The sequence below is a fragment of the Acanthisitta chloris genome, unplaced genomic scaffold (genome assembly GCF_000695815.1).
Source record: "Acanthisitta chloris isolate BGI_N310 unplaced genomic scaffold, ASM69581v1 scaffold13641, whole genome shotgun sequence".
In the NCBI taxonomy this organism is placed as follows: domain Eukaryota; kingdom Metazoa; phylum Chordata; class Aves; order Passeriformes; family Acanthisittidae; genus Acanthisitta; species Acanthisitta chloris.
Genome location: NW_008656611.1, coordinates 90,216 through 100,375, shown reverse-complemented (window position 1 = coordinate 100,375; position 10,160 = coordinate 90,216). Strand labels below are relative to the sequence as shown.

The 10,160-nt window shown below is 45.3% G+C and overlaps 1 protein-coding gene across 1 annotated transcript in view; it reads left to right on the top strand.

Annotated features, from left to right (window-relative positions):
• Nucleotides 1-79: 79 nt before the first annotated feature.
• Nucleotides 80-10,160, top strand: part of ADCY9 (adenylate cyclase 9) — a gene marked incomplete at its 5' end in the record, with an annotated part of 77,178 nt that continues 67,097 nt past the window's right edge. The window contains one exon of the mRNA XM_009084408.1: nt 80-1,766. Within this exon, the coding sequence (XP_009082656.1) occupies nt 80-1,766 (1,687 nt within the window). The remainder of the gene's footprint in view (nt 1,767-10,160) is intronic.

Here is a 10,160-nt window from a genome sequence, read left to right as displayed (position 1 = left end):
TGTTTTTTTTTTAAATTTTTTTTGTTTTGGCGAGTAGTCGGTGTGTGAGCTAAGTCCCGGAGCGTGTTTGGCTGCGAAGAAATGGACAACATGGCTGCACCAGCACAGCACCGAGGTGAGCTGCGATTCCAGCGGGGACAGCAACAGCGTGACGGTGAAAATCAACGCCAAGCAGCACCAGGGTTGTACTTCTTCCAAGCACTGCAAGTATAGCATCTCGTCCAGCTGCAGCTCGGGGGAGTCGGGGGGGACCCGCCGTGCAGGGGGAGCTGGAGGAGGTGGCTCCGGCCTCCGGCGGCAGAAAAAGCTGCCGCAGCTTTTCGAGAGGGCCTCGTCCAAGTGGTGGAACCCCAAGTTTGACTCTAACAACCTGGAGGAGGCTTGTATGGAGAGATGCTTCCCGCAGACCCAGCGCAGGTTCCGCTACGCTCTCTTCTACATCGGCGTGGCCTGTCTGCTCTGGGGTGTCTACTTCGGCGTGCACATGAGAGAGAAACGGATCGTGTTCGTGGTGCCGGCTCTGTGCTTCCTCCTGGTGTGCGTGGCTTTTTTTGTCTTCACTTTTACCAAGGCTTACGCCCGCCATTACGTATGGACTTCGCTGGTCCTCACCCTCCTGGTGTTCGCCCTGACCCTCGCGCCGCAGTTCCAGGCGCTGAAACCTGTCTCAGGAAGTGGTGACACGGCCAACCGGACTCCCCCGGCACATCCCCAGGACACTTGTCTTTCTCAAGTGGGCAGTTTTTCTATGTGCGTCGAAGTGCTCTTGTTGCTTTACACGGTGATGCACTTACCCCTGTATTTAAGCCTGTTCCTGGGGCTGTCCTACTCGGTCCTCTTCGAGACCTTTGGTTATCGCTTCCGCGACGAGAACTGTTTCGCACCTCTCGGGGCCGGCGCGGTGTACTGGGAGCTGTTGAGTAAAGCCTTCCTGCACATCTGCATCCACGCCATCGGGATTCACTTATTTATCATGTCCGAAGTCCGATCGAGAAGCACATTCCTCAAAGTGGGGCAATCCATCATGCATGGAAAAGACTTAGAAGTGGAAAAAGCCCTGAAAGAGAGGATGATTCATTCTGTTATGCCAAGAATAATAGCCGATGACTTAATGAAGCAGGGGGATGATGAAAGTGAAAACTCTGTCAAGCGTCACTCCACCTCAAGCCCCAAAAACAGGAAGAAGAAGCCCTCCATCCAGAAAACCCCCATCATATTCCGGCCTTTTAAAATGCAGCAAATCGAGCAGGTGAGCATCTTGTTCGCGGATATCGTTGGCTTCACCAAGATGAGTGCCAACAAGTCGGCCCACGCGCTGGTGGGACTCCTCAACGACCTCTTCGGGCGCTTTGACCGCCTGTGTGAGGACACCAAGTGTGAGAAGATCAGCACTCTGGGAGACTGTTACTACTGCGTGGCCGGCTGCCCCGAGCCCCGCGCCGACCACGCGTACTGCTGCATCGAGATGGGCTTGGGCATGATCAAGGCCATCGAGCAGTTCTGCCAGGAGAAGAAAGAAATGGTGAACATGAGAGTTGGTGTTCACACCGGGACGGTCCTGTGTGGCATTTTGGGCATGAGGAGGTTCAAGTTTGATGTGTGGTCCAACGATGTCAATTTAGCCAACCTGATGGAGCAGCTCGGGGTGGCTGGGAAGGTCCATATTTCGGAAGCTACTGCCAAGTATTTGGATGATCGTTATGAAATGGAGGACGGGAAGGTGATCGAGCGCGTGGGGCAGAGCGTGGTGGCCGACCAGTTAAAAGGTACGTGCTTTTACTTTGTGCTCATTTGGCTTTTGTGAGGGAATACAGTTGCCCCAGTGCCTGTTTTGTGCTTGCTGACTTGCAAATTGAATGTGTTTCACATTTAACGCTGCATCCCGGTGATCACAAACACCGTGGGAATTGTGGAATCAAAGATGCCACGGAGATAAGTGTGGAAGATCTCAAAATGGGTTTTAGAACTCAGTGCTCCTTGTGAGAGTGACTGCTCATAGGGAGGCGAAGGTTCATGTGTTTGCTGTCTGCAGGAGGTTTTGTTTTACTGTTGTGTGTCATCCTTTAATTCTGTAAGTAAACTTGTTAATTGACTTCATGTGCCATACAGGGAGCATATGTGTTTTGCAAAATTATGTGTATCTGTGAAAAGGTTTTTTTGGCATCGGGAGAGTTGGGGCTGCGAAGGCATTTGGGAAAAATGACAGCTGGATTCACAGAAAGAAATGAGCACTGTAGATTTGGCAGTTTGATATGGCAAGTTGTTGCAGTTCGGAGTTAGGCTGGAAAAAGTTGCTCAGGTGGTTCAGTGAGCTTGGCAGATGCTCTCGTTCCTGCAGCGTGAAGGGTTTGGGGATGAAACTGCAAAATTTGCCTTTCAGAGGAGAAATTGAGGGATCCTTCAGTTTCCCTCATGGCTTGGCTAAGGGTCCAGTCTTCATTTTTTTACAGAGTGTTCATTTTGCAGTGAAACCCTTGGCTGCTTTCTAGCAGCGCTCGGAGGCGCGTGCGGGAGGGTTGTACACGCTGAGGCTTTAATTGTCTCTTTTGTCAGAGCTGTGGCTCTTTGGTGCTGTGCCTTTGTCTCACAGAGATATGCTTGTCTGCAGCGCTTGTAGCCCAAGGTGGGGAGCAGACAGATCAATGTGGGAGTGGAATATGTAACAAACCCTTTTATGCTCTGTGAGTTCATTTGTTCTGTGGATAGAAGTACCTGTTTTTATAAAGTCAGCATGGAAAACTGAATGGAAGGACCTGAAGGAGTCATAGGCTGGTGGTGTGATGGGAAGAGGAGGTATTTGTTGCAACAAATGCAGGAGGAGGCCAGGATGGTTGTGGAAAGGTCAGTGAGTGAGGACGGTGGGGAGAGCTCTGCAGAGCAGTGGGGGCAGTGGCAGGGGCAGGCTGCTTCCCCCCGGCAGGTGCTTATTTTGATGTGACACAAAAACTTATTTCTGGTGAGCTGGCTGTCTGCAGGCATATGGCAGCGGGGCTGCAGCACAGGCTTACGGGGAGCAGCAAGATCCACAGTGACACTGGTGGCTGCAAGCCATAGAACTGGAGCAGATGTGTGTCCCTGGGCTTTGGCTTTCTGTTTAGCTTCTAAAAATACAAATTCAGTTAATTGCAAACTGTTGACACTGGTGTATTTCAGTGGAAATGTGCTTTCAAGAGAATGGGCATCAGACATAACCTCGTTGTTACTCGACGATGAATTTTGCTGTTTTGGTGAAAATACATAGAATAGTTTGTAGAGAAACATCCCTGTGGGATTTCCCTCTTCCAAGTACCTTCACAGCCAGATGCAGTGTGGAGACTGTGTTGTAGCAACAAATGAAACTCAGTATTTTTGCTGCAATATTAATATTAATATTACTCAATATTAATCCCAAAATGACATGAACTCAGTTATGGAGATTGATGATCCTGCTCTGAAATATTCTTACTTATTTGTTCATATTTTCTAGAGTATCGCAAGAGCACTGTGTAGAGCAGTTACACTCCATGCCAGGAGTGGGTTTTTTCATGATCTTTCTCAGACTTCTGTTCTGTTCTTGGTTACACTTCTCATGAGAGGGCACAGGCTGCTGTACCTCCTCAGTAGAATGGTTTGGATTTTGCAGCTCTGAGTGCCTTTGACAGGCCCTGTTTGAGCCAGGGCACTGCAGATGGACCAACTGAAATGCAGTCTAGATAAGATGAAGTTTGCTTTGTGGACTGACAGTTAGTGATCTCTTCTTACTCTGAAACCTAGTTATGAAAGCAGCTGGAGCATGTGGTAAGAATTACTTTAACGAGGAATATGGGTTGGGTTGAGTTTTTCCCCATTTTCCTTCTGTATTTTGTTGTAGACCTGTAATTAGCTTCCATTTCTTATCAATGCCCTATACAGTTCCAGGAATCAGAGTCTGTGTGTACTTCTAAACCTCTGCCATGATCACCTATATCCACCTTTGTGCTCAGATCTGTAGCACACACAGTCCCTTTCCCTCCCGTGCCTGGAGCCTCAGGGGCAGGTGGTGGGTGCTAAAGAGTTGCCCATTTTTCCTGGTTCCTCAGCACTTTGTTCCACAGCCAGATTACTCAGCTGACAGGTAGATGCCATCAGGGAAAAATTAAAAGCAGTGATAAAAGCAATCCAACAGCAGTGCCACAGGCTGGTGTGTAGGACCTGCTGCAGGGGAGGGTTTTGTTAGGGAGCGGCTCTGAGATTTAATGAGAGAAACTGAGATTTCACTTCTTAATTAATTGCATTCTGTCAAGCACCTGCTTGGTTCTGTGAATGGAGGTGCTGCTAAGAGGCTTTACTTTACTATTTTCCCTGAGAATCTGTTGATAGTAGTGATAGAGAAGAGGAAGTTTGTTGTGGTTGTTTATTTATGTCATGCCTTGTACTCTCTTCAATTATAAAAGTGCTGCAGAGATAACAGACATAAGCTTTGTTTCCCTACTGGTATTTCACTTCTCAGCTTCCTTTCAACCTTTGGTATCTTAATTATATCCTATTTTTTATGTTGTATGTCTGGTATCTCTTAATTGTCCAACCTGCCACAGCAGGCATAGCTGTCCTTCTGAGGCAACACCAGCAAGTAAACTCTTTGGAGTTTACTTCGGAGTAAACTGGGAGGTGCTAAGGACGCAGTGTCCACGTTTCACACACCTCAGGACTTCTGCCCCAGGCTGGTTCTGGACCAGGTCTGTGGACAAAAGCTCCTCTGTTGACTGGAGTCCTTTGGCTCCGTTCACCCAGCTGGAATCCAGGTACAGCTCTCCAGTGTGCCCCAAAGCAGGGTGTGGAGGAGGGAATTGGGCAAGCTGCTTCAAAACCCTGTTCCCTGTTCTCTTTGAGATGTTCAGGTACATGTACCCTGAGTTGTACTAGTGCTACTCACCTTGTGCTTTGGAGTAGACAAGACAAAACGAAATTTCTCTCTGTTTTGTGGTTCACTGAAATGGTAGGATGGGAATATCTTTTCTTCCTCCTTTGCATCCTTGACTCCTTAGTGCAAGCTAAGGGCCCCGGTATGTTCCCTCCCATTTCTGACTTCTCAATTAAGTAGATGGTGTCTAAAACAAACCAACAAAGAAAGAGACAGTGATGCCTTACAATATTTCTGCCTGTTTCTGACAGCTCTTTGTTTTCAGATTGCTTAGGCTGTCTGTTTTCACAGCACCTGATCCCTTTGGGTTTGAGGGGAGTGCAGGAGAGCAGTGTTGTGGAGAAGTTTTGAGGTCCACAGATAAACCCCAGATGTCAGTTTCAGTGATCTCTTCCATAATTCTTTTGCTGTAGGATTTGAGACAATTCACTTCTTCTCTTCCCTCTCTGAGCTTCCTGGCAAATTTATTGCAACTCTGAGATACCAAGAGTCACATAACACAGGTTAATGTGTCTCTTTCAAGCTCTGGAGACAGAGATCTCCTCTAGGGATATAAAAAGTTCTGCTTATGGAAATATTTTTGTTTTGCTCTGTTCTTCTTGGTTGTTTGCATTCTCTTTCTTGTTACTTGGGAGGTCACAATATTGCTATTTACCAGCCAGCAACTCTTCCAGAAATACCAGGGTCACCGGCATTTTGTTTTTTTGAGTGCTTAAAATACGTAAGCATGTTGGGGCAAGAATGCTTTCTCTGTGTTTATGGAGCACAGCACAACAGAACCAGGACTTCATTTGGGGCCTCTGTATGTACACTGACACTTGAAATAATTCCTGAACCTTCTGCAACCAGACATCAACTTGGTTAGTTTGCCTCAAGGAATGGCTTTAGCACTGATTTTCTGGAAGGAGCCCTTGAAAATACAGCCACACCTTTCTATCTCATTTTGTCACTTATTTTGTCCTAGGAAAAACATGAGGGCATCCCCGTGCTCTCCATCCCCTGGCTGAGAGGGAAGGTTGGCTTTCACAGCACTTACTGCAGGAAAACCCAGCAGGCCACTTGTGGCCACTGGTAGCCATTCCTGGTAAAGCTTATCAAAGATCTCCAGCTTGATGTGTTGTCTTTCACTGTGTTTCTTTAAATTTCTGCTTTAATTTTAAACATTGCTTTAACAAAGTAAATCCATTTAAAAAGTCACCATTTTGCCTGAGATGGAAACCTTTGGCTGTCATTTAAGGCCATCGTTTCTCCATAAATAGCCCAGATCTTTCCAGGGTGACAGCCTGTGACCTATGGGATGCTTCTCCCATGGCACATGGGATGCAGCTCTGCTTGGTGACTTGATACTTGGCTGCTACATCACATTTGGGTTACAGGGAACACTGCACAGGTGTTCTTGAAAGACAAAAGTCTTGGGTTAGGTCACAAAGGGAAAAGTAATTGAATTTTTCTTCCCTTCCTCTCCTCTGTGGCCAATCAGGGGAGACCAAGATCATCCCCCGATGGCAGCGAAGTCTTCCCTGCCTGCCCTGTCTCTGTGTCCTTTGCCAGCGCTGTGCACGGCGGACCTGTAGCTGTCATGTGCTTCTGGAAGTTCATAGGTAGATGAAAGATCAGATGAAAGTTTTCCTTGGCTTTTTGAGCCCAGCCTGCTGGGCACAGTGTAAATCTAGAAGGCTTGTGCTTGTGCCAGCAGGACAGCTCTGCAGGGAGCTCTGCACTTGCTCAGCTTGGCTCTGGGGCTAAGGGCAGCTTTAGTCTCTGGCTAGTGAGTGCTTTTGGGGTGAATGCAGGAGGTTAAGGTGCTTGTTTGTGTCTTGTCACCTGCTGTGCAGGTTATCCCTCTAGTTGCATCATGTTCCATAAATATAAATCTTTACAAACAGGGTTTTATGTTTATTGAACTCACTTGTGGCAGACAGAGTAATTCTGGATTTCACGTGTTCTCATACTCATCTGATGGTCAGGTAAAAATAGATAGAACAAAAGTTCATTCTTCTTTGAAGTGCTAATGAAGTCAGCATGTATATTTCCACTTGGTCACAAAACAAATTCCGAGTGCTGCCCATGACATGAGATTTTAGTGGCCATTCAGTTTATCAGGTTTACATCATCTGACCTACTAACTGTTGTTGAGGTAGTAGTTCATGATCTTATGTGTGAGACTGAAAATAAAATAATGTACACAGGTTGACTTCCCTTCTGTATTTCACAAATGAAAAGTGTTCAGTGGCAGATAAGGAATTGTAATTAGAGGTAATTTGCATGGAGGCATATTGCCAGGGAGAAGCAAATTCTACACTGATTTAACATTTTGACACGATCTGTAATTTTACCATGTAACAGCAAAAAGAGAAGGAGGTAAATAGTGCATATAGTTGCTCAACCTGGTTCTTGTCAAGTCTTCACCCAGTGAAGACGTTTTTCATAGCACTAAACAAAAGGAAGAACTGTAGGAAAACCTAGTGATTACTGAGCTTTCCAAATACTTGACTTGATGCAACGACATAACTTCTTCCATGAGGAAACCTATGTCTCTGTGCAGATACTGCTCAGCTTGCTGCCAGGTAGGTTTTCTGACCTGGGCAGGAAGATCACAATTTCTCCACATTTTGAGGAACATTTGCTGAATTCCTTACGGTTTTATTTATGCAAGACCAACTAGAAAAATAACTCAATTAAAAAAGTCACACTTAAGCTGTTTTTATTATTTAAGTGAAGCTTGGATATTAGCTTTTGAGGCTTTTAGTTTTGATACCATTCTTAGGGGCTGGTTTGACTGGACACAGTGAAAAGTAATTTATAAGTGTAGTTAGAATCTGCCTAAGGTTCTTCACTGTCAAGGAAATGGAGACTGACCCTAACCATGTACTTTGTTTAACAACAGGGGCTCTGCTTCCAGTTTATCGTGTCCTGACTCTAATTGACAAATAAGCCAAGGCAGTACTAAGGTCTGGTTGTCAAGTGTTGCAGCTCTGCCTGTTTAAGCCCTGTGTAAGCACTGTGAAGTGAAGGAATAGTTTCAATAAACCTTAAAGCATTTACATCCTGCAAGAGTTGAAGTGAGTGTGGCCAGAGTGGAGCTTTACTCCAGAACAAGGGAAAGGTGAGCACTGAAATCCAAGTCCCTGTGGTACTGGAGGGACACCGTGGCTTCTGCTGCATTCTGTGATCATCCTCTGCAGTCTTGCACTTCAATTTCTGTCTTTGGTCAGCCCAAATCTAGGTGCTGCAATGTACACATGTACCCTCCAAATTACAAATCTGAGTTCTTTTTTCCTGTTTTCCTCAGTGAATCTTCAGGGATAGGGAACTAACTATTTAAATGCGAGAGAATGTCTGCTTTAAATAAAAACCTTGACGTGGTGGCTTTGGGGGAGAAAGATTGATGGAAAAGACAAAACAAAGTCAAAGACACATAATTTATATTCACCTCCTGTCAGGAGGAGGATGCATGATTTGAATGGGTTGTTTGAAACTCTTTTTGCAGTTATTTCACAATATGTACTTTACTTTTCCTTCTGGCAGGTGAAGGAGAGAAGAATTTACATTCACCGCTTTTAAACAAAGTACAGTTCCATCGGATTTCATGTTGCTGTAGATTGTCCTGGAATATTGCTAAAATTAGGGAATAAGAATTACTTCCTACCATCCACAGTTTGTGTGTAATCTCCCTCTCTCTTGATCCTGAATCCCAAGCTCCTTCCATCCATCCTGGCTCTGTAAGGAGAGACAGCCATTCCTCTTTCCGTTACAGCTGACACTTGAAAATTCTTGTCTATTTTTAGATGATTTTCAATCTCATTTCTGCCCTTTCAAAAGAAAGGAAGAGGAAAAAAAAATCCCTAGCCTTTAAATTTTTTCCTTCCAGTGGGAGTTGCTCTCACAGCACAGGCAGCGTCGCTCCAGCCTCGGTAGCACACTCAGACAGGTTCTCTTATGTAAGTTTGGATTATTGGGATGGCTGTTCCATGGGCTCAGGGGAAACTGTTGGAGCTCGGTTTGAAGAAGAGCCATGCAGAGTTTGAAAGTGTAGCTCCTTGCTTCCAAGTATTAATTTGTGAAAATATAAAGTGGCACTTGGAAAAGAAGCATAGATGGGGATGTACTGCGACGTTTCACCTCCTACTTTCCCCAGAGCTCATGTTTGGGCACAGCTTCTGGCTCAGGCACTAGGGCACATTTGGCTGGTTAGGTGGTTCTGGCAAGGCATTTGTCAGTATTGGATGCCCCAGAAATCTGTCCTGCCCTTCCACGTCGAATTGTTTTCACCAAATTAATCTTCTCTTCCATTTTCTCCCCCAAATGCTTTGACCTTGAACAAGAAGCCTACTAGATATATGGCTTTAGGGATTGATATTTTTTCATGGTTCTGAAATTTCTTTGTGAAGGAACAAAACGTTCTGGACATATTTCTTCAGCTAGCATCCCTCAGGATCAAAATGTCCCTCACAATTGCCTGTAAATTTTTTGGGTTTGTATTTGCTGCAGTAACTTACTGTGGGAATTCTTGGCAAACCATATAAATGACGATTATATTGCAAGTCTGTTTCACTGATAGCACTTACTGTTCCTCTGCTTGCACGTCTAAAGCTGTTGTCTTCAACTTGACTTGATACATTTAGAAACCATGTTATTGCTGTAAAATAGAATTACTTATAAAATCCCCAAAATTGGCACGGTGCAGAGGAGCTGGTGGAGTAAAGCCCCTGGCTTGGTGATGGAATCTTTCCTTTTGCCTGCTGCCCAACATGTGCAGGAACATGCAGACAAAGGCAGAGTAACATCTTGATGATCTAGTAGTGAAAGAGCAATTTGCTTCCTTTTGCCTTTTTTTTTCCTTCAGCTGAAGTTAACTCAAATCCGCTTGTGTGGATGTCGTCACAGGCTGGAATTCCCAGAGCTCCTGCTGGGCACATGATTCCTTAAACCAGAGGTCCTGCTGCTGCAAGGGGGACCATGCAGAGAGCCCCAGAGCATCCAAATCCAGCTGTCTCTGTTTATAAAGACTTCATTTCCTTCTAGTGTTGTTAATTTGTAGACCTTGATAGGAAAATTCCTTTCTTTCCCCCTCCAAACAGGGAGGAGGGGAAAAGTAGAATGCAAAGCTAATTCATAACCATTACCAGTGATATCAACAAGTGTTTGTATGATTTAAGAGCCAGACTGGTGAGAGTTTGGTTGACTCTGCTTACCTGCACAGTAAGCAAAAAAACAAAAGCCTGATAGAAACCACCCCACAAAGAGTGAAAGTCTATAACTGAAATAAGACATGCTAGGA